At 42.4% G+C, this 23,481-nt stretch overlaps 3 protein-coding genes across 3 annotated transcripts; all 3 read right to left on the bottom strand.

Annotated features, from left to right (window-relative positions):
- Positions 1–741: 741 nt before the first annotated feature.
- Positions 742–3,318, bottom strand: LOC124259721. The gene is made up of 2 exons (XM_046693908.1): positions 3,293–3,318; positions 742–1,297 (listed from the first exon to the last, which is right to left on the bottom strand). Exons 1-2 carry the CDS (start codon positions 3,316–3,318, stop codon positions 742–744), a joined length of 582 nt encoding a protein of 193 aa, XP_046549864.1.
- A 6,928-nt stretch (positions 3,319–10,246) lies between these two features.
- LOC124259727 (tubulin-specific chaperone A-like) lies at positions 10,247–13,731 on the bottom strand. Its single transcript, XM_046693915.1, has 4 exons — positions 13,528–13,731; positions 12,285–12,390; positions 11,648–11,734; positions 10,247–10,422 (listed from the first exon to the last, which is right to left on the bottom strand). Exons 1-4 carry the CDS (start codon positions 13,647–13,649, stop codon positions 10,339–10,341), a joined length of 399 nt encoding a protein of 132 aa, XP_046549871.1. The 5' UTR covers positions 13,650–13,731; the 3' UTR covers positions 10,247–10,338.
- Positions 13,732–15,602: 1,871 nt separating this feature from the next.
- Positions 15,603–21,246, bottom strand: LOC124259722 (cys-loop ligand-gated ion channel-like). The gene is made up of 7 exons (XM_046693909.1): positions 21,238–21,246; positions 19,783–19,908; positions 18,971–19,165; positions 18,570–18,827; positions 18,018–18,173; positions 16,403–16,582; positions 15,603–15,692 (listed from the first exon to the last, which is right to left on the bottom strand). The coding sequence occupies exons 1-7, from the start codon at positions 21,244–21,246 to the stop codon at positions 15,603–15,605; spliced, it is 1,014 nt and encodes a 337-aa protein (XP_046549865.1).
- Positions 21,247–23,481: the final 2,235 nt, after the last annotated feature.

Here is a 23,481-nt window from a genome sequence, read left to right on the forward strand (position 1 = left end):
ATTTCACCCTTAAGAATATAATAAAGAAGCTATTCGGCTTGTCCCGGAACAACACGAGTTGGTCACGAATGGCTTATTGTAACCAAGCGCTCGCGTCCGTTCAGGGCCGATGTGAGCGTTCGCAGTTCTGAACACGCCTCTGGTCCTGATTCCTACATGTGTTTTATATGTATACAGCCCACTCTCTGTCTTCACAGACGTTGAATGCCAGTATTCATGCTACAAACATCCAATCCATAAATCCATTCCTGTAAGTCCTCATGATCTGAAACTACCCGCCAAATTACTATCTTCCTCAGTACCTGTGAAGATCCGGCTTAGAATTGGTCTTCATCAACCCATGCTTGTAAGAGGCGACTAACAGGATTGGGTGGTCAGGCTCGCACACTTGGTTGATTCCCATACTACCCACAGTTCCAAACTGCCTACAGGTTAAAACAACATGATACGGTCCAGTGATCAGGAAGTGAATACACCGATCTCACCTGTTCTACCCCTGCTAAAATGAACTTGACTAGTTAGCTAGTTAATGAACTGACCTATGACATGGATTTATCATGAAAAACTGATAAGTTTTACAGTCTTTCAGTGGTTTTACAGTCTTTCAGTGGTTTTACAGTCTTTTACTTGTTTCACAATTACACACAACTGGCAATCACTTGGCAAACTTGATGAGATGTCCAGCAGCATCAAGGTACTGAAGAGGCGTTTTTCTGCCACTCTGGAGGTGCTCCTTCAGTCTCAGAAGTCTCTGTAAACACGCTTGCGTGACTTGGGAAGGACACCACAGTCGAGCTGGGCACGTTTAGCTTTGTCAATGACTTCGATTTTCTTGATGTTGGCGACGAAGAGGTAGATGTTTGGGTGGGCTTTGGCAATAAGGTTTTTCAGCTTCAGGTGCCACCCCTCGAGGTGGTTGTTGCCATACTGCGTCCAGATCCGTACTGGAAAACGTGTCTCATAGTCCACCCATGTACTCGTGACGTAGTCGTTGAAGTTCCTGACCTTCTCTGACTCCGGACCTTCGTTCATGGCAGCAATCCAAGTGTCCTGCACCATGTCCCGTGGAAGTAGTGGAAGGGCAGCTGCTCTCCTGATATAGGCCTGCACCTGTGGGATGTCCTTGTAGTCGTTTGTCAGTCCTTTCTCAGCCACTTTTCGCCACACAGCCTGAGTGAAGTGGAAGAAGCATCCACGCACTTCACAATCCTCATAGATTTCCTCCACTGCCCTGATGGCTGACACCTCAAAGTGTATCTGGATTTCACTAGGCGCAAGTTCAACCCCTACTTTGTCCCTAACAACACCATTCAACAACGTTAACTGCTTCCCAAAACAAAATAAAACAATATCATTGTACTTGTCTTGTAGTCTTTATTGGATGAGAAGACTCAAAACATACTATCCATAGAAGTATACTGAGTCAAAAAAGAAACTTCACATTCTTTCTTCAGGGCACTATAAAAGAACAAGAGATGGTAAGATGGTTAAATTGTTATTATTTCATTGCTGAGATCTGTGTGATGTACTCGATACACTGACAGTGCCATAATCAGTTCCATTAGGCTACACCGCCGTTACAAAACATGGGTATACAGAATGTCAAGTCACAAGAATAAAAATGCGAAATTTCTCAGTTCAATATCATGTATGGCCGCCCCGCGCATTCACCACTGCCAAACACCGTCTCCTCATCGACTGCCTGATGCTTGTGAACACGTGGTTGGGCATTCTGCGCCATTGCTCTTGCAAGGCAGCGCCAAGTTCCTGCAAATTCTGAGGTTGGTTCCTAAGACCATGAAGCCTTCTCCCAAGTGCATCTCAAACGTGCTCTATTGGATTAAGGTCAGGGGACCTCGATGGCCAGTCTATGACGTTGATTCCAGCGTTTTGAAGGAAATTTCGTGTCAACATCGCGGTATGCGGCCGAGCATTATCATGCTGGAGCTGTAGACCTGGGCCATGAGCTGCCATGAAAGGAACGAGTTCAGGGGTGAGCACCTGGTCGCGGTAAGCAGCAGCTGTGAGGTTTCCACGGATGACCAGAAGTCGGGAACGGTTGTTCCCACAGAAAGCACCCCACACCATGCAACTTCCGCCTCCGAATCTGTCGACTTCCTGTACACAACATTGGGCATACCGTTCACGACGTCGTCTCCAGACTCTGTGCCTGCCGTCCGCGAATGTGAGGTTAAACCTGGATTCATCGCTAAAGACGACTCGATTCCAGTCTCTCTGGGTCCATCGGAGGTGACGTTTGGCCCACAGCAGACTTTGACGTTGATGAAACGGCGTCAATATTGGCCCACGATATGGACGTCGAGAATGGCGATTGGCAGCCCGCAACCGATTTCGAATGGTCTGTGAGGACAGTCGACCTCTAAACATCTCAGCCCTGGTTCGTGTAGCCGGCAGAAATCTGTCACGTAGGTGACGTAGGACGATTTGATCTGCTCGTCTTCTGCTCGTGACGTCACAGGTGGACGACCCGACCTTGGGCGATCGTTAGAACTGTGGAAGTGGTGCCAGTTTGTTGTAGACGACTGCCTCGCTAAGTCATACACAGTACGACGGCTGCATCCATTATTTTTCTCATTTTTGCGACGTCAATAACTGATCTTCCAATATTTTTGTTGGCTTGCAACATGCCAACGGCACGTTCACGTTGATCACTGGATTTGACTCAATTTCGTGGCATTTAGCAGGAATAAGTGCGGCGTTAAACAAACAACAAACAATATTATCTTCATCAGCCGATTTAGAACTGTGGAATGTTTATCTAAAGTGCTTTTGTCTTTCGTAGTAATATGATCGTGTCTTTGTTGAGGCCAATGCAAACACGTGCATATGAAGTCAGTTTGCTGCCCAGCAGTGAAACCAACAAAGGAAACCTCTATATGGGGGGACAAGGGTGATTGCGTGTCGGGGTATAAGCCAACTGACAAGAATGTTTACTCATGGTTTTAACCACTGGTTGGTTTACCAGTCATCAATCATCATGTGCAGGCCATCTGATGTAGCAGGTGTATAAAATATGTGATTTGAACACGTGCATGTACTGACCCTGGGTCGTTATGATTATTTTTACAGGCGATGCGTCACACGAGTGTGCGAAAAGCCTCACCGGCGGTCCCCGAATTACCCGGGTTATCAGTATTCGTATGACAGGTACAGCTGTGTAGTTGTCCCCAGGTGGTAAACGTCCCCTGCTACCTTGAAGTATCCTCCCACATCAGGGTGACACTCCGTCAACTACAGCGGCGATAAAACAACTTGACTAACAAGGACGTACATGTATTCAGCTGTAAGTTCCGACATTCCTAACTGCTGTACAGTTAACATGGGGTTTTAAATCTGGCATGACACCCTGCGACAAACCCTTCTTCACGTTACAGTTCTAGTTTCTCCTGTTGGAGACCGGCATCATGGACGTCTGTTCTACCCAGTGCTGAACATAGGTGCCTGTGTTATATTTGCTGAGATGTAGTTTTGACATAATGCATCCAAACTGCATTATTAATACATGTACAAATCAATAAACCGTTGTACCACAATCTAGGGAAGTAAGGAACAATTTCATTACTTCGTCCAGTTCAAGAACCACGGTGTAGACATGTAACGAATATTAACACGGAAAAACTGGACAAAGTTTTTACCAATATTTTATAACGATATGCTTTATTGAAGCCTGGGATTATTACAGACTAACTGACCACGTTCCTCGATCTTAAAACTGCTAAGGGTCACATTGATAACAAACATCGGACACAATCCAGGACCAGTATATCTAAAGCTAATAGGACCAAGGTGCATTACGTTTATCTGTCTTTATGGCTGTTTGTATTCCACGTTGGTCAAATCATGTGCGTGCCACAAATACCTTGGTGGCATACTCGCGACTTGCCATCGATGCTTCGGTCCAACTAAATGACATAATCTCAAATTCACAATAACAACGTTATCGTAAGTTTTATCTGTAAACTCGATTATCTGCGATAGCTAAAATAGGTATATATTACGGTGACAGTCACAAACCAGGGGGTGGCTGTCTAGTAAATTCACTCAGGTCTCGGGTGTTGTGTGGGTTGGTTGTGCCACTGGTACCTCTGTTGAGCGAGTTGAAACTTCAGCTCGTTCTCAATAAGTGGCGGAGGACCAAAAGTGGCCACGGCGACACACCAACCCACACACATGGCAACACCGGACGCAGGACCCAGACGGCCCATCCACAGAAGGCCCAAGATTCAACCAAAGAACCGGGTGAAGCAGACGAGTCGAGCAGCCTGAAGATCCCACAAGCCAAAGCCCCAAGCCCCAACACTACAGGTATTCCTCCAGTCACTATCTGTGGGGGTCTCACTGTCTACACTGCCTACTTCGCAGTAAAGCACCTGGTATAGTAGTCGACATGATGGACGACAAAGCTAGCGTCACGGCGGCCGTCATCATGGATCACAGAAGCAGAAGCCTCGACAACCCGATCATCATCAAGATGTCATCCGGTAACCAACAATCAGGACATCATCGACGACTCCATCTCGAACCAACAATCATGTGAGTGAACCAACTTCCAAGATCAAGTCAACCGAGGCAAACGTCACGAATCATCGGCAAGTTTCTTACGATGTGTGTGACAATATCTGTGAACTTTGGTTCTGACTCTTACCGTGAACTGTGTACATATATACGTCGTTTCTCAAGGACGTTCTTGTTTATGTCAGGTATGTTGTAAATAAACTTACAGATCTACAAAAATAAACAAATTATACATACATGTGTACTCTCCCAAAAAGAAACGCATCATGAAAATAGCAATATCATGTAGCAATGAATTAAAACGTGATTCATTTTACAAAAGGTTTTGCTCTGTTTATGAGTCCTATGGTGTTTATGTTTTGAAACATCACAACAAAACGCACCATCCGTAAAATACCCGTATTTAACAGCATGATTTTCTATTTCAGCGTGTATTGTCACAGAATACACAATTCACATGCAATGTACGTGAAAGTTGGGGACCAGATAGTGATGGGTATAAAAGGTTGATCGCTGTCTGTCGATTATTCATTGTATATGGAATATTGTTGACGAACGACGCATGAATGTTCACCAAAGCACCGGCAGAATGCGGTAGCAGATGCCCCTCGTAGTGGGCGACCTCAAGCGACCACTGCGGCGCAGGATCGCTACATCCGGGTACATCACCTGCGTCATCGAACAACTACGGCGACCAGTACCGCACGACAAATACGCGGATTGAGGAGACTTTCTGCACAGACCGCCAGGAACAGGTTGAGAGAGGCTGGTTTACGTGCCAGAAGACCTTATTTTGGCCCTGTGCTTCGACAACAACATTGTCGACATCGAGTTCAATGGTGCACCAACGTTCAGGCCTGGAACCTACCGAATTGGCGTAGAATCTGGTTCAGTAATGAATCACGATTTCTATTGGAACGACGCGATGGAAGAATGCGGGTGTACCGACGTCGACGTGAACGTTTCGACGACGCTTGCGTTCCCCAGGTGGACAGATTCGGCCGGGGTCAGTGTTATGATGTGGGGAACGATCACCTGCCGTAGGAGAAGTGATTTGGTGATGATCCAGGGCAACCTGACAGCTCAACGGTACTATGACGAAATCCTACGCCCTCACCTCCTTCCAATCATTGATCGCCAGAGGGAGTTGTTTCAACAGGACAATGCCAGGCCCCACACAGCACGTCACACTAGAGACTTCCTCCAGAACCACAACATCAATGTGCTCCCCTGGCCCTCAAGATCACCGGACTTGAACCCGATCGAACATCTGTGGGATGCCCTGGACAGACGGGTGCGACGCCGTAACCCTCAGCCCCAGACACTTCAGCAACTCGCACAGGCACTACAGGCAGAGTGGGCTGCGATTGGGCAACACGAGATTCTGAGACTTATTCGTTCGATGCCGAGGCGATGCCGTGCAGTTCTGGATGCCCACGGTGGTCACACGAGGTGACTTCAGCGCCACCACACGTCCGATTATGGACAGTATTGACACAAGACATATTATAAGAGCCCCATATACATGAACCATAATTCAAAATGGACCAAACCATTGTATCATACAGTTTAGTAAACGTAGCATATTCCATTCCACCAAGCAATTTGTATTTAGATATCAAAAGGCCAAGCGCCCTACTGGCCGAATTAGCTGTAGATATGGCCATCCTAGCGTAATCTAAATATTCTGTGAGAAGCAAACCTAAGTAACAGTAACTCTCCACAGTTTCTAAAACACACTCTCCACACATAAATATGGTACTTGTTTTTGGTACAGTCTGTGATCTAAAGTGAATCACTATAGATTTTGCACTGTTAATGGTCATTCTGTTGCAAGTACCGCTAAGGCTACACTTATTGAACAGAGAAGCGTCACGATTTTAGCCTTCCCGTCCATGACCTATTCTACCTTTACTAAAACGAACTTTTCTCATCATTTCATTAATGTGGGAATGCCAAAGGAGGTTTTGCTGTAAAGTAATGCCTAAATGCTTATGAATCTCATTTCATTTATACGGGTACCGTTCATCGAGAGGGGAGGTTTCTTTGAAGGTTTGGTTTTGCGTGAAAATTGAATAGTTTCAGTTTTGTTTGGATTAAATTTTACTTGCCAGGTTTCCGCCCATTTAGATATTCTGTCTAAATCTGAGTTAAGAGTAAACGAACTCGTATGGGGATCGTCGATTATTACACAGAGTGATGTGTCGTCTGCGAAAAGATATATTACTTTCGATTCCATCAACTATGTCGTTTATATATACTAAGAATAAAACGGGTCCAAGAACTGATCCTTGGGTCACTCCGGCCATTATCGGTTTTAATTCTGATTTGTAACCTTGAATAACTACTGTTTACATTCTATTTTGCAAATAACTTTCAAAACATTTCAATAACTTCCCATCTATCCCACATGATTTTAGTTTATGGATAATCCCTTTGTGCCAAACTTTATCAAATGCCTTGCTTATATCGCAGAATACAGCTCTGACTTCTTTCCGCTGTCTATAGCTTTAGCAAAAAATTATACTAATGCGTGAGTTGGTAAGCTGTTGAATCTCCTGACATGAATATCCAGATTGTAAATTTGAGAGGCAATTGTTATCTCTCATGAAGTTAAAGACATATTTGAATATACATTTTTCAAAAACCTTGGATAAACAAGATGTTAAGGCAACTGGTCTATAGTTAGAACAATCGTTAATATTACCTTTCTTGTGGATTGGTATGACTGATGATTCTTTCCATATGTCTGGGAAAACTGATGTTTGAAGTGACTTGTTAAAAAGGTTAGTTAATGTTGGTGACAAGGAGGAGGATATCAAACGTAGGAAGCGGTTTCCAATACCATCTGGTCCAGTCGCTTTGGTAATGTTTAACGATGATAGAACATCTTCAACATCCTGCTTTGTAAGATATAAATTCCTCATATATTTACTATTATTGTTTAAGGTCATATTTGGAAGATCCTTATTAGGGTCAGCGATTGGTGCCTTGTCATCAAAGTAATTCACAATGTACTTCCACAAACGATACTGGTATTCCAACACCCAATCTTAACATTCCCAAACAACCAACACCAAGAAAGTCAGCAATTTCAACATGCCTCCAAAAGAAGACATTATTCAGGAAACGGAAAATAACCTTAAAATAACATTTTCTTTCAAAGAAACTAGAAACTCTTTATTCTTGTCTTGTTTTAAGAATTTAAGTTGTGGTGTCAACTCTGACGTATGAATAACCTCCCAGCAACCCAGTGTAAAATGCCATGTATAGAGGAAATCTGTTCTGTTTGAGTCTCCAACATGCGATGATGTAAACATGTTATCTGACATGTGTTCTTGTTATATCATCACAGGGTAGATTAAAGGCAGCAGGGGGATAAGTGTTTTATCACTTCGGGAGAGATTTTGATGTGATACTTTCAGACCCCCAATCTCAATCAGAACCAGTACACAAGCATACTATTTTCTAGCATACAGCCAATAACAGTTATTATCCCCATGAATGTGGTTTACTCCTCAGTGTCAAACATATAACCCATCAGGTTGGCATTCATAGCAGTTTCAGAATATACTGAAACAGCTGGAACTATGTTAAAACAAACAATAACAATACATGGTTTAAGAGGGCGATTCCCAGCACTAATTGCACATACACACACACTTAATATGAATCATGATTGTCCTGTTTTTGACCATGAACTTTATCTGTACTCAGAATTCGAGAATCCGACATCCTCGCTAATCCGACAATTTGCTGTGCAACGGACGATGTCGGATTAACGAGACTTGACTGTATATTTTTTAGCCACATATATCTTGAAAGATTAGTTGTTAGGGCAATAGAATTACTCAAAACAGGTTCTTATCTTGAGTTTTCCACTGTGTTGTAATGCTTGTCTGACAACAAAATTAATCTGCAAAACATTTATTCAAAACTAATTTTATGGATTTGAAATTTGTGATTTATATTTTAGTACCTTAACTCTCTGTAGGGAGGGACCGCAGTGTTTCAATCATTCCATCACTGAATGAAAACATTATTATACTCAAGCCTCTGTTCAAGAGTTCTCTCCCTTGATAAAAATAAATAACTACTTGCACTTCGAACTGAACCTGATAATGAGTAGGGCTGCAACGATTCACCCACACCTCGATTCGATTCGATTTTCGTTATTGGACCCTCGATTCGATCGAATCGATTCTTCATCGAAACATCAGACTTCATGTAAAATCATCAAATTTCATTTATCTCTCCGAGTCGGCTTGTTTAGCGTGAAATCCATCGTCAACTTGGCGGGGTTATCTCCCATTTGACAGACACTGAACTAGAGGTTTAATCAGGGTAACACCTACGGGTATAATGGACACAACACCACTGTCTTGTGAGTAGAGCAGTGTGAGCCTAAAACAGGTTCGTTTCTGAGAAGTTTGATAGTGTGTAAATAGAACTTTGTTTTTCTTTCACGTGGAAATTTTAAATTATGCAACAGAGTCGCAATTTCTAATAGCTGAGGGAATATTATTCCACATTTTAACTGCTGATGGAATATATGATGATGTTGAGTACTTCAGTCTTGTACATGGTTGACTCAAATTATTGGAGATAGCTTGTCCAGTTGCCTACTGCAGGTGGGTGTAAATCCTAAAAAAACCCTGGTGTTGTGCTATTTAGTAGGAACGTTTTTTTTATCTTTTTTTTTATCATTGGTTCCCAAGATTAAAATATTTCAGATATACAAAGCCGTGATACATACGGCTTAAAGTAATATGGTTACATGATGTACAGGTGTACAGGTAGTAGGAAATTTAGTTTTTGAAATGCTCAAATAAGTTTAGATGACTTTTAGACAGTGTTTTTGATATGATGCCGGAAGGTCCCGTTAGATGAGAAGGTTAAACCCAAATGTTTATGAAACTGTTTGTACATTGCAGCAATCAAAGTTCATATTAATGTCTTTTCGGCCATCTTTTAAAGTAAATATTATAGCTCCAATTTGTTTCTTGTTTTTATTTGGACTATTCCATTGCAATGTGTAGGTAACAGGCAGTAGCTAATCTGTTCATTGAACCGTAAATGTTTTAAGGCGCCTGCGAAGTGTGTGTGTGTGTAATGGGACGACACCCTTGGCGATGTCTACTAACAACAATTATCATTGGGTAATTAGCCCGCAGTTAACCAATCCCGTCTCGCATTATTTCAGCGCTCTGCTTTGTGTGTGTGTGTAGGCGTCGAATGTGTGTGTGTGTGTGTGTGTGTGTGTGTGTGTGTGTGTGTGTGTGTGTGTGTGTGTGTGTGTGTGTGTGATATACTATGGCCTAGTCCAGAATATACCCCGGGGGATAAACTAGCCCAGTTTAACCCCGGGTATAGTCTGGGACAGGGGCATACTCTGGCCTGTTACACCGCGCTTACACACGATTTGCTAAAGATCACCATGTTAGTTGAGCAAGCCCTCAATACTATCTAATTATAATGCTTTGCAACCTATCGGGCTTTCACGAACAACATTGGCTTGCTATGCGTCTGAATCGAAATAGTGATACTGGCTATCGAAAATCGAAACTAAGGTGTCAGCTTCGATTTTCGATGAATTGAACCGAATCGTTGCAGCCCTAATAATGAGCTTTGATACACACCATATGCATATGTGAATACAGTGTCCTTGACCCCTAACAATATGGAGACATTAGATGTGTAAGACTGTAAGAATTTGTAACAGGTTTTATTATCTGCTCATACAAATAACCACATGCATTCGCAGAGCGAAACTTCTGAATGAGAGACATGTGAAGGACAAGACTATGCTATAGCTGCTTTTGCTGCTTCCAAAGCATCCTTGGCTTGTCCAAATTCCCCTCTCTCTGACAAATCACTGTCGTTTTGCTGTAAAGAAAAACAAAATGGCTCTTTGTTCAACACTATAATCAAGAGCAATACTGTAATCCACTGTGGAGCACAGTGGTGTAGTGGTTAGCATGCTGGTCTTTCACGCTAAAGGCCCGGGTTCGAATCCCGGTGGAGACACCAAACATTTGTGACCTGTGTCTCATACTGTGTTGTGTCCCTTGGCAAGGCACTCGACCAAATTGCACTCAGTCCACCCAGCTGTTTAAAATGGGTACATGAGAAACGGATGGACGGACCTGCTTAGTATAAGTTGGAGTCAGATCTAATCTCGACAAAACAAAATTCTCATTTCACAATTCTTTTCACGTGGAATCTCATTATAACTCAATTTTCAATCTTTCAATGTTGCCCCATGGAATGAACATAGTTGAATCACTGAAGTAGCCATGTGTTAAAATGTTTGCTCATCACGGCAAAGAGAAGGGTTCGATTCCCCAATTCTGGTGTCCCCTGCCATGATATTGTTAAAAGAGGTCTAAAACTAAAGTCACTCACATAGTTAAATCTTGGCAAACAAGTTGTTGAAGGTGTGAGCAACACTGTAATTCACATGATTAATTGATACATCAATTATCACTATCAGGGAAACACCTGGCATTAGAACTGTGGCCAGAGGGTAAAGTTAGCAGAGGCCAATGGCATGGACAGGATTCCGGTGGCTACATCTGGGCAGGGTCATTGACCCCTTCAAACACACATGTCCCTCCCTTTTTGGATAAAACGTATCCATGGCCTAAGTAACAGCGGCCCAAGAGTCTACATTTCTGAACAAAATGAGCTTCATAATGCAAAATATCCGACCAATATGAGCAATAAACCTACTGCAATAAACCTCACAGCAACTGTATACATTTGTACATCTGACGAAATATGAACTTCATAACACTTTGTGTCTGACCAATACTGTTCCATCATACTATATTTCTCATCAATAAATACTTGGAGCTATTCCTGAACTATATAAGGCTCCATAATGCTATGTAGCTGACTAATACTGTGCCATGACCCTATATTTGTCAACAATGCACGATCCATGATGCTGTAGTTTATAATATCAATATATAATCTGTGGCTAAATATTTTCAACACCAGGTCCATCATTTTAGTGCTACTGGGCCACTTATGTCATAACTATCTCAGTCATAATCATGATAACGAAGCTGTACGTTAATTCTAATGACTGTGTTATGGATGAACTCACAAGTATCTGCTCCAGCTCTTCGTACGCTGTCTTCAGCCTCTTCTTCGTGTCCGGGATCATCATACGGGACTCCTGCAGAACCTCAGTCTGTAACCATGGTAACAATCCAAGTCACATACATCATGCTTGAGAAGGTACGGACTATTACCATTCCTTAACCTCACACATATCAATACAGTTATGGGACTTCAATACTGTCTGTAGCTTCTTTTATAGGAAACGTTGCCACAAGCTGCATGGGACGTTTGTCTTCCATATGCACTAGGCTGTTGTGTTTGGGCGTTTGAATCAAACATGGCGCAGGTGTGTTTCAGCACCCTTGTTTTTCACTGTTTTTGACAATGTTTCATTTCACTCAAACTCAACGAATATTGAATGAGTTGCTTCACTGCATTTTCTAACATGTCGTTTAAAGTGACCATTAAGCACACAAAAAGTTGCATTTACCTTAGGGTATAAATGACCTCACCACGTTTAAGTTTATATATGACTATCAAATGTTAGGGTGTTCCCATACTTTTTGTTTGTTGTATATAGTTGTCTGTTCATACGTATTAGGGGATAATACACTGATGTGAGGCAGGTAACTAACTATTTGAAATGATAGGGGCAAGCCAACCGCCCTGCAATATTTCACCTGTTTCCGGATATCATGCTCATCAGCTCCGTCATCCTTCAGCTTGTTGACCCGGGCCTCCAGCGTCTCCACCTCCTTCTCATACATCGACTTCTCTTTTGTCAGTCTGCCACAGAAACCACAGCATTAAGGTGTTATATACAACAACTCACACAACACAATGTGACATTTGCATTTGTGACAATGTTTTTGTTGGCTGTTGCTGTTTCTAGCAGGACGATGTGTTTGTCATGTTCTGTATGTATTAGGCAAACACTTAGTCTCTGAAAATATACGATTGTGATGGAAATAAAGAACTGCATTTACTCTGGAAAGCAGCCGCAGTGAGGTTGATTGATTAAGATCTAGACTAGCTTCATTGAGAGCTCTTGCAGTAACTACAGCTTGGTGGGATGAAAAAAATATGATCTAGGGACTAAGACTGACTACATATCCTAATAAAGTAGGCCTTTCTAAGCCATTCTGTTGAGAGCACTTCAATGTTGTGGTTTGTTGACTGTCTCCAGAGATTATTACTGGTGTTATACCTGTCAAATGCCTTTGCCTAAGTGTGACATTTTGGTTCAGTTTATCGAGAAGCGGTGGGTTGGGGCTGATATGGTTGGATAGCGTGTACCAACCCATATCTGTTATCACAATTAACAATTATAATTACTGATTTTGTTTGTTTCTCTTTCAGAAGTGGTAATTAATATCTGAATGCTTGGTAACAAAGGCAATCATTAAACTTGCAAAGCTTAAGAATACTAAAATTGTTTGTAAAGTAAAGTCAAAGATAAACATTATGAACCATATTTATATTTCATCATTTTGATTCTAGATGGATGAGTCAGAGGTTGTATCGAGAGACAAGTCACCATGTCAACACTTTTTCGGCATCTAATCGTAGAGAAACTGAAATTGAGTGACAAAAAGAGCATACGTTGAGTGTAAATGACAAGAAAATAGTTGTCATAACACTCTAAGAAACCATTGAAAACTGTCAAAAGGGACTTTTGAGAATGACCTATATTCAGTAATTGCTATACCGTGCTAATACTGTCGTAGATATTGTCTGCCAACGATCTCAGGACACATCGGTAAGACAATGACGCTATGAAAGCAGAAATCACAAACATATACGACCAAACACCCGTGGTAACTGACCTCTTGTTTACACAAACGAACGTCATGGGTCGATTCACATGAATTTGCATTATATCCCCGGGTACTGCATGCATAAGAAAAGAACGTTAAAACTCGCCTTTTCACAACTCGAGTGTGGATCTTGATTTTCGTTATTCTCCGGTCGTCAACGGTATTATGTGGTAATACGGTTGCCAGGGGGATAGCTACCATTATAAGAAAAAGCCCGGGCTTACACATGATTTTTGCTGAATAGGTTGTACAAGCCCTCAATACTAAGATTCGTTGCCGACCGGTGAAGTTGAATGTGACTTGACAGGTTCCCTGTCACGGAAATAGCTCTTCTGTCAAGGACGTCGGTCACGGATAGAAATGTAGCCAATCAGCATTGAATTTCGTCACGTATTGGTTGGACCAATTATGCCTTTCTACGCGCTGTCACCTATGCGCTTTTACAGAAATTATTAGACATATCCAAGTGTTGCTTATTTTTCTACAGGGCTGTGATTGTTCGGCCTAATGTACAAGTACAAGTATAGAACACCAACAGTACCACTTCATTGACAAGTAACAAATTTCATTAATGCTCACAGCAAATGATTTCATTTATATTTGACGCTGGCTTTAGTATCATGTTCACGCATCAAAATGTGTATTCCCTAAAACCCGTCTTTTCATGCAACGAAACTCAAAATCTATGAAAGAAATACCGAACAAATTTGCTCAGAGACCTTACATACAACTTTCTGTGCAAATGTATAGTGTGTGTTAGTGTAAGTGTCCACGTATAACGCTAAGTGACTAATTAGAGATTTACTCAAATGTATAACGACCAGCCGAGACAGATAACATGGAAACCAGTCTACAGTGTCATACATGCGCAGTACTATTCTTGGGTAACTAAGGTATACTTCCGGCATGTGCTTGCTGGATGTGAACTCAATGCCCGACACATCTGTTTAGATTTCTCAATAGGAAGGACATGAATAACACCCGTGTTGTTATTTATTCTGTATTATCCTAACCAATGTCATCAGGTGTGCACATTCGTCAATGGACAGAAAAAGACGCTTCAGGCACTTGGGAGGTGTTAAAAGAGACAAGCTTCAGTAATTTGTACCCTTCTTTTAAGATCGCTATTTCTAGACCCGCGTCTATCAAACTCGCTTCTGTCGTTGCCCTTGCTGCAGGAATTGTTTTACAGTCATTTCTAGCGGTTACGATATCCCCTGTCCTCTATGTGTGCGCTGTACTTACTTTGTATGCAAATTTTAGGATTTTTGCATAAATATCATCACCCCCCTTGCCATAAATTATGAACGGTCCTTAAAACAACCTGCCTAACAAAGACATGTATTGAGCTGTGAGTTCCGACATCCCTGAAGACGGTACAGTTTACATGGGGCTCTACGTCAGGCCCTGCCGCCCTACAAACCCTTCTGTACATTACATTCCTAGTTTCACATGGTGGAGACTGGCATTAGGAAGTCTGCTCTACTCAGGGCTGAACATAGGTGCATGTGTTATATTTGTTCAGATGTATTGTAACTATCATTAACACATGTTCGAATCAATAAACCGTTGTACCACAATCCCGGGAAGTATGGAAATATTTCATTTCGTCGTCCAGTTCAAGAACCACGGTGTGGACATGTAACGAACACAAACGCATTAGTTCAGTCTTTATTCGAAGAGAACACATCACATCACAGCTAGGCGAGGCTTCAGCCCACGTCGGTAATGTAAGACACGACAACTTCGACAATGTAGATAAGTTACCAAGAAGAAGACATGGTTGTTCTGAGAGTGACGTCAGTTATTGTGTGGTCATCATGTTATAGTTGAATGTTGAATGAATAACTACATAACAGGTGTAAGTAACTGCATCTGGTTCACATAAACCCGACTGATGGCATCAATAACAGTCACATCCACTCACATGTGAGTGTTTAAGGATGCGTGCGGGTGATGTGTGAGTGGTGAATGTTTGTGTGGCAATCCACCCGGACCGCTGGTCTTACACATTTGGTACACACTGAGCTGAGTTGATCCGCTTCCTGAAGAAATCCATCCCCAACTGTAAACTGGTTGTGTTGTTGATTGATGTAAAATTACTTTCCAGTTAAAACAGTCCATGGTATCTGTTGCCATCACCTACATAACTCGGACAGGCCGACGACGTGAATATGTTGTCTATGTGAAAGGGTTGATCTTCATGAAGTGCTTGTGTTTTTTCTTACGCTTTTCAGGTCGATCCCACGTTGGCAGACTTTCAAGTTTTTTCTGTTAAAGTCATAACAGTTGCATAATATCAGATCTTGGAAAATGACATGGTCAGATCAACATCAATTATTATTTCTAAATATCCCAAAATGTAACTCTGCAATATATGTCTGTTAGAGGTAAACAAGAGGTTTGGCACAGACTTTGCCTTACCCCAAAACACACACACACAAACATAGGATTTTCTCTCGGCAATTATTTCTCAACTGTGGTTATAAGACCCTTGAAACTTGATTTGACCACAGCATTACAAACGTTATCAAAACGTTATCTGAAACAAAGTCACTGAAAAATTGCAAACTTAAGGTTCAAAACAGGACCATGATACCCGACTGAAATACGTAAACGTCGAATAAATACTGCTTGCTGGTTTCACCTTTAGCCATCATCAAACATGGGCGCATACGTTGTTTTACGTCACACTGGGTTTTATGCCCGTATTATAACTTAGTAATAGTTAATCCTCCAATCTCGCTCTACATCCTGAATCTACACGCAACTGACCTGGTATTCTTCCTCTATACGTTCTTTCTGTCTTCGTTTGAACACGAACTGAAAATGATATTTGAAATAATTGATATTGTGTTGTCAAGATACTAAGGGTTGAAGATGAACAGATTCCGTGGACAATAACCAGTAAGGATATTTCTACTACCCGATTCTGTTGGAAGTGGCTGTGGGTGCACTACATGTAATGTCTTCTGACTCACTTTGGTTCCCACGATGACGACGAACATCACCTGCCCGAACAGATACACGCCAACGAAGGCGAAGAAGGCGTAGTAGTCCATCATGCCAGCGGTGTCGTCGTCACTTTTATATAACGCCACAACGGCGTGCCAACAGCAGACCAGGAACAGGAACGACATGGACAGAAGGATGTAACGGTCCTGGAGAAGAATAGAAGGTCGCACATTTAAACGTTGATGTGATTACCATGAACTTACAGTTTTGACTTAAATATACTATCCCAAAACGAAACGCACAGGCCAGATATCTGTTGCGAAAATGGTATATTTTCAAACATGTATAACTCGTCCACAAATAGACTTTAGAGCAGAGAGAGAGTTTTTATTCAGTAAAGGGGCCACAGGCCCATTATACATCAGGTGTACAGAATATACAATTATTAGAGCATCGTACAACATCATGAGAGCTGCACAAAAAATAAATATTTTACAAGACAATATATAATATAAGTATTCTTTGATGTAAACAACTGGGCTAATTTCACTTCGGATGGATATATGTGATAATATTTAGGGAAGATATCATTTCTTAATTTCCCATAAAATAGACTTTAGTGCATGAATTTTTACATCAGTTTAGAAGAAGCCAATGTCTCTACAACCAAGTGGATAATCTTAGATAACGGAGACGTTGAGCGCCATGGTGACGACGTAGCACGGTCCCGACGTCGGGTCTCCTAGCTATCAGTCCAGTCTCTCTCAACCTGTTCCGTACAGTTTGACCGGATATCCTCCGAAGTCCAGGCACCCTGGCTGCTGTGCTCTCACCTGTGGCAGTACGATCACGCAAATGTAGTACCCGGATGTACCGATCTTGAGCTGCAGTGGTGACTCGAGGTCTGCCTGTACGGGGACGGTCATTTGTTATACCTGTTTGGTTGTAACGAGCTGCAAGCCGTGATATCGTGCTCAGACTAACATTCAGACGCCTGGCAACAGAAGAATGTTAATCTCAAGCGTTCATTCTTTCAATGGCGATGTTCCGTGTCGCAGCGTCAAGACGTGGCGTAGTGATTTGACCTTGAAACTCCTTAAAAACGAATGCCGATTTCCGAAAGTAATCTGGATTTTTATAGCCAGACAGTGCATGCCTTTTTGCTGCACAATTTCAACTGGAAGGTGATTTTTGTTGAGTTGTGGCGATGCGTTTTTAATCCTTGTAAGAAAATCTCATCAAAATCAACATTTCAGGTCAAGTCGATTTTTTACTTGTGCAACTGTGTAAAATCATGTTATCAACACTTTTGTCACATATTTTGACGATTGTTTGAACACAATAGGTAATTAATAGATCATATTAAAAAAATGCAAAACGCCGATGCGTTTCTTTTTTGGGATAATATATAATTATGTCTCATTATCATCATGATTGTGGCAATCACCTCCATATGGCGAAACCTTCTGGTCATGACCATTGACGTATTCGAGTCCAGCCATCTGGAGTGTCATTTATAAGAATTGTGTCTGTTGAGCATGTTCGGTATTGTATGAAATATTCTCCAAGTGACAATTCACAACATCCTGAAGAACCGTCACAGTACGCTCTATGTGTCCACGGACGTCATGCTTTACCTACCAGGTACGTCAGGTAGGAGAGCTTGGGCACTGACTGCGAGGCCACGAACTTGAAGGTCACCATGGTGAGGATCAAGGTGAAGGACAACTGAAGACGTCTCTGAGGAAGCTCGCGGTCAACGGAGAAGGCGGCAAATGACAGGGAACTTATCATGGCCTGGAAATGTGATAAGTGTGATCTAATTATCGTGGAATTTCATACATTAAGGATAATCAACTATAAGAAATGGGAGTGTCAAGTCAAAACGCCCGACGAGGGTTCTAAGCAGCATCCTCGCCATTGCAGGTGAGATGTATCCAAAACATGACTAACTGGCAAACAAACATTCCGGCATTTGGTTCGATTTGATGTCCTCTGAGCAAAGGAAAATGTTGAAAAGTGCAGTGGTCCTAAAAACTTAACTTAACACACCCTGAGAAATGCACGTGAATTTCAGGACATGTATTCGGAAATCCATTAGACATCTGTGAGTGTACCCTTGGCATCGTGTCACTTGGCCCTCACGTGGTTGGAAATTATGTTTCTGATTTCGAAAGCCAAATATATGCTTACAATGACCAGCATGATGTTCCAGGTGAAGTAGCCGACCCTCCTCACTGCGCAGCACCTGAAGATGAAGCCAGGACGCTTGTACTTGACGCTGCTGTATTCATTGGGCATGAGACGCTTCTCACCCACCACGAAGTCGTACAGCCCCCACTCCTGCTGATCAACAAAGCTGTCCACGTTGACGTGGCTGACGGTGGAGTTTAACTCCACCAGCTCCACGTCAGTTGGCGGGGATTCGCTGGTGATGAGGATGGATAGGTCCTATAGGGAAAACAAGGACGGTCGAGTTACAGACAAGGTGAGATTTCAGTATAACGGTCTATGTATGTGACCCCCATGTAGACAACTCTGAACCTTTCTGAAATGTGTTTGGTACCAAGTCGACAGGACATTCCCAGACTTACTTGGATGTCAAAGGGAAAGTCCTGCAGCTCCAGCTTCTCGAAGAACTTGCCCTTGATGCGGCGTCTCTCCATCACATACGTCTCCCCACCCGCCTCCGTCTGCAACTCCCGCCATGTCGTCTGCTTCAACTCACCGATGTTGTTCTGAATGTTGAGCTTGGGGTCGAAGTACGACTCCCAGTTGATTTTCTGGGTCTGTCAACAATGCATGTTGTGTTTACTGATATCAAACGACAAGCATTTTCTCAACATTACTATTTCTTCTTTTGTTGACCTTATCTCTACAAAACAGTATTGATCAAGATGTAATAAAAATGATTCCTGGATATATATGCCCTGATCAATGTCTCATTCCCCTCCAGTGAGGGTTGCAAACAGAACAAAAACTGACTGATGATGATCAGGCTGTGTGAATGTAATAAACCCTCATGTCACGACATAGTGGAGCATGTTTCATGGGCAGAGAGGAAGATGTCTCTCGAGTATGTACCCATATTTTGCGCTATCTAACCTAGTGCATGTTCTTTCCATCTGGCCGAGAGGAAGATGTCTGCCCAGTACTCACCTCCTTGTTGGGTCTGTCCAGTACAGTCTCACTCCCTCTGGCTGAGAGGAAGATGTCTGCCCAGTACTCACCTCCTTGTTGGGTCTGTCCAGTACAGTTTCACTCCCTCTGGCTGAGAGGAAGATGTCTGCCCAGTACCCACCTCCTTGTTGTTGTCCAGTACAGTCTCACTCCCTCTGGCTGAGAGGAAGATGTCTGCCCAGTACCTCCTTGTTGTTGTCTTGTGCCGGTTCTCTCTCCCTCTCACCTCCTTGTTGTTGTCTAGTGCCGGTTCCCTCCATCTGGCTGAGAGGAAGATGTCTGCCAGGTATTCCTCCCTGATGGTGTCGATGTTGCTGATCTTGAGAAACACGATCTTCAGTGAGACGTACCTCTGTGATGGAAGACATGTATGTACGTACTGTGGAATCTGTATACAACAGTGTCGTGACATACCGGATGTTTTGTATATCAAAGACAGGTGCGGATGGGGTGAGATTTAACAAAGAGTAGCGTCCCCTGCTTTCATGACTTGCAATAGTAACTGAAGACACTATTTAGTCTCTTTCTTTGGAAGCTTGGATGAAACACCACATATTATTCAATGTCTTGCAAAGCATTGTGTAAAACAACAGACATGATTGCATAGCAACATAGTGAATTTAGATATCTTCGTACTTCAGTAGAATTTCATCTATCTCATTCAAAAGAATTGCTTGATGACTTGTATCAATGTGTACCAAAAATTTCAAACCTGTATTCCGAGTCAACAACAATTATTTTAATGTTTTGTAGATGTTTGCCAGACACATAAATACAGACGGGATATTGATTTGTTGAAAGCAGTTATTCAGTGCTAGAAAAGCGTGTCTACCAGACAACAGAGAATGAACAGAAAAAAACCCATATTCTAAATGTCATTTACCGTTTACAGGTTGATTCTGATAGATTAGTTATCTCTTCATCCTGGTTGCCAGTCTGATGTGAAAGTTTGGTGTATTGCGCACGCACCACTGATTGCTTCCAAATCATGCGTGATTTTTTACACCTACGGTCCTTTATGTTGATCACATGTTTTTTGTTAAGGTTACAATAATTACATTTAATAATATAATAACACCAGACCGTTGTAGTAAGAAAAGACAAATATCAAGCCTCAAAACTAAAAACGGAGTGATTCGCGACGCTAAAGAATTAGCTGAAACAATGGCAGATCACCTGAGACATGTCTACAGTAATGTTACAGAAGACCACTATGACGAAAACTTTAAAGCGGAGATCGACAAACAAGTGGCCGACATTAGAGACGAGTTGTCTAGACAACAACCTACAGCTGGCGGTCTGCTTACAACGCCCAAAGAAGTATATGATTTGTGTCAAACTCTTACAAACAACAAAGCTGCTGGTGAAGATGGTATCACATATGAACATTTGAAGTATGGAGGTAAAGTTTATCACGCTGTCTCTCTGTCCTGTTTAATCTCACACTGAAATCGGGCTACATACCTCACTCCTGGAAGAGAGGCATTGTAATACCTATATTCAAAAGTGGAAACAAGTCGAGATCTGCAGTCGACTCATACAGAGGTATAACACTTCTGCCAGTGGTGTTTAAACTATTTGAACTTGTTATAGGCAAACGAAGGCCACAGATAATGTGTGAAAGTTCATTTCCACGACCTGAACAGTTTGGTTTCCAGAAAGGCATGTCATCAATCCTTACATCAGTCATGGTCCAGGAGACTGCATTCCTCGACAGCTCTAAAGCGTTCGATACACTCTACCATCCTGGCCTCCTTTTGAAGTTGAAAAAGCTGAAAATCAAGGACTCCCTGTGGAGACTACTAGATAACGCCTACATCGATATGACAAGTAGGGTCTTGGTTAATCATGTGCAATCACAGTGGTTCCCTTTATTAGAGGGGTTCGTCAGGGCAGTATTTTATCTGCCAAGTTTTACTAAGTGTACATTGATGAACTGTTGAGAAATCTATCTGCAAGCAAGATGGGAGCTGTCGTCTTCGATGTCAATGTAACTGTCCCAACACAGGCTGATGACGTCACTCTAATCAGCCCTCTTATTGGTGGCCTCCAGGATCTTCTGTCCACTTGTGAGAGATACAGCTCTCGGTGGAAATTTACGTTTTCTCCTACTAAGAGTAAAATACTTACCTTCACCAAAACAAAGACCCGCGATTCTGAAGTGACGCTTTATGGAAAATCCCTGCCACGCTGTACTGAAATAACACGTGTGGGGATACAACTGGATGCTGGTTTCAACTCGTGGAACAGAACTATCGAAGCATGTAGTAAATTAAGAGGTACGACAATGGCTCTTATAAAGTTTGGTGTACACCAAAACGGACTCAACACACTGACAAGCCTCAAATTAATAAGAACAATCAACTTACCCAAAGCTTTGTATGGGTTTGAACTGTGGACGGAGCTTTCTAAAGCAGAAGTCACTGCCCTCGAGCGTGCTCAAATATTCTGTCTGACAATTGCTCAGCGTTTCCCAAGAAACACACGGACTGATATCTGTAACGCACATGCCGGTTGGAACTCCATTGAGGCATCAATTGATACTAGAAAGCTGTTCTTCTTAGGACAGTTATGAAATTTCAAAGCAGATTTTCTCCCCCCAAAAAGTTGTTCATAACCCGCCTATCGCTACTCAGACATACCCACAGTTGGGTTATGTGCCCGACATATGCGCTATACTGGACAGGTATAAATGAACCCATTATCCGAACTCATTCCTGAAAGCAAGGACATTGCCAAGTCAATCGAAGTGGAAAAATTGCGTCAAAACCGCAGTGAAGAAGAAAGAAGAGAGCAGCTGGCGAGATCGAATCTCCTCTGACCCTGACCTTCATCATTTTATGTGGATAAAATCTGAGATCTCCACCCACATGGCATGGCATGTGGCGAAGTCCGACCCATGGCTGAAGCCTGCTGCAAACTTTGTTGTCAACATGTGTGCGATTTGACGTCCAGGAGCTGTGTGTGGTGATTTCCCAAACTGTGGACAGAATTATAATGATTTCCTGACTTATGTGATCTGTCACTGTCCCAGCTACCTGTGCCAGAGAGACAGTCTGTGGTGCTCCCTCATTGACGTCAGCCCGCCAGAAGTAAATGTAGCACTGCACGCCAAACCAGACATAGAGATGGTGGCATGTCTGTTGTCCTGCAGACCTCCTGTCACCCCAGAAACGTGCGATCTACACCTCTACGCTCAGACTGTCATTACAAACCTGTATTCATTCCAGAAAGATTACCATTAAACTTGCATTCTAATCTTCACTTGTAAATAACAGTTACTATAAACACATTTTTCTTGTAACTGTCCTTTGGAGGAATAAAGAACATATTATACATGCTATAGGACGCCGCCATATGACCACAGTAATTATTTAATCGGATTTTACCGTTTCAACGGAATATGTCCATATCAATTTGATTTATAATTACGGATTGACGAAAGTGAGTCGGAATGTATGGATTAACGAGGTTTAACCATATCATTTTACTTACAATATTGTCGTCTGCCCCGCCATTAACTACCGCCATGTTTCCACGGAGGGGGACGTTTTGTTCGTCAACGATGTCGTATGGAGGGACTCAATACACAATATTCGTTGGCCGCCATTAATCACGTGTCCCAACACGGTCGCCATGGCACCAACAAGACTGAGATTACTCTATAAGAGGCTCAGATCAAAGCTAGGCTGTCCATGGTCATAGTGCCACAAATGATCTGTGTGATATAAGGTCAAGATATTGCGTTAAGCCCTCAATGATGTGTTATGCCATGGGCTTATGGTATACCCGTACATTATGGCGCCACGTGTAAGATTCTCGTGACACCTGATTATACAGGTAATGCTTTCAGCTGGAACATAGGCTGTATTTAGGATTACTTTAGTACATTTTTGTGGAGTCCTATCTGTGATTCGAGTCGACA

The sequence above is a fragment of the Haliotis rubra genome, unplaced genomic scaffold (assembly GCF_003918875.1).
Source record: "Haliotis rubra isolate DU_JTF1 unplaced genomic scaffold, ASM391887v1 Scf734, whole genome shotgun sequence".
Lineage (NCBI taxonomy): Eukaryota > Metazoa > Mollusca > Gastropoda > Lepetellida > Haliotidae > Haliotis > Haliotis rubra.

Bases quoted from the DNA above. Each gene is read 5' to 3' on its own strand.
- LOC124259721 (XM_046693908.1), bottom strand. From the start codon at position 3,318: ATGTCGGAACTTACAGCTGAATACAT. The intron at 1,298-3,292 runs GTACGTCCTTGT...TGGTGTTGTTAG, and splicing joins GAACTTACAGCTGAATACAT to GGACAAAGTAGGGGTTGAAC.
- LOC124259727 (XM_046693915.1), bottom strand. From the start codon at position 13,649: ATGTGTAAGCCCGGGCTTTTTCTTATAATGGTAGCTATCCCCCTGGCA. The intron at 12,391-13,527 runs GCGAGTTTTAAC...TTTCTGTGGCAG, and splicing joins CACACTCGAGTTGTGAAAAG to ACTGACAAAAGAGAAGTCGA. The intron at 11,735-12,284 runs GTGAAATATTGC...CCATGGTTACAG, and splicing joins AGCATGATATCCGGAAACAG to ACTGAGGTTCTGCAGGAGTC.
- LOC124259722 (XM_046693909.1), bottom strand. The intron at 19,166-19,782 runs GTGAGAGGGAGA...CATTGTTGACAG, and splicing joins CACTAGACAACAACAAGGAG to ACCCAGAAAATCAACTGGGA. The intron at 18,828-18,970 runs GTAAGTCTGGGA...TTTTCCCTATAG, and splicing joins ACTTTCCCTTTGACATCCAA to GACCTATCCATCCTCATCAC.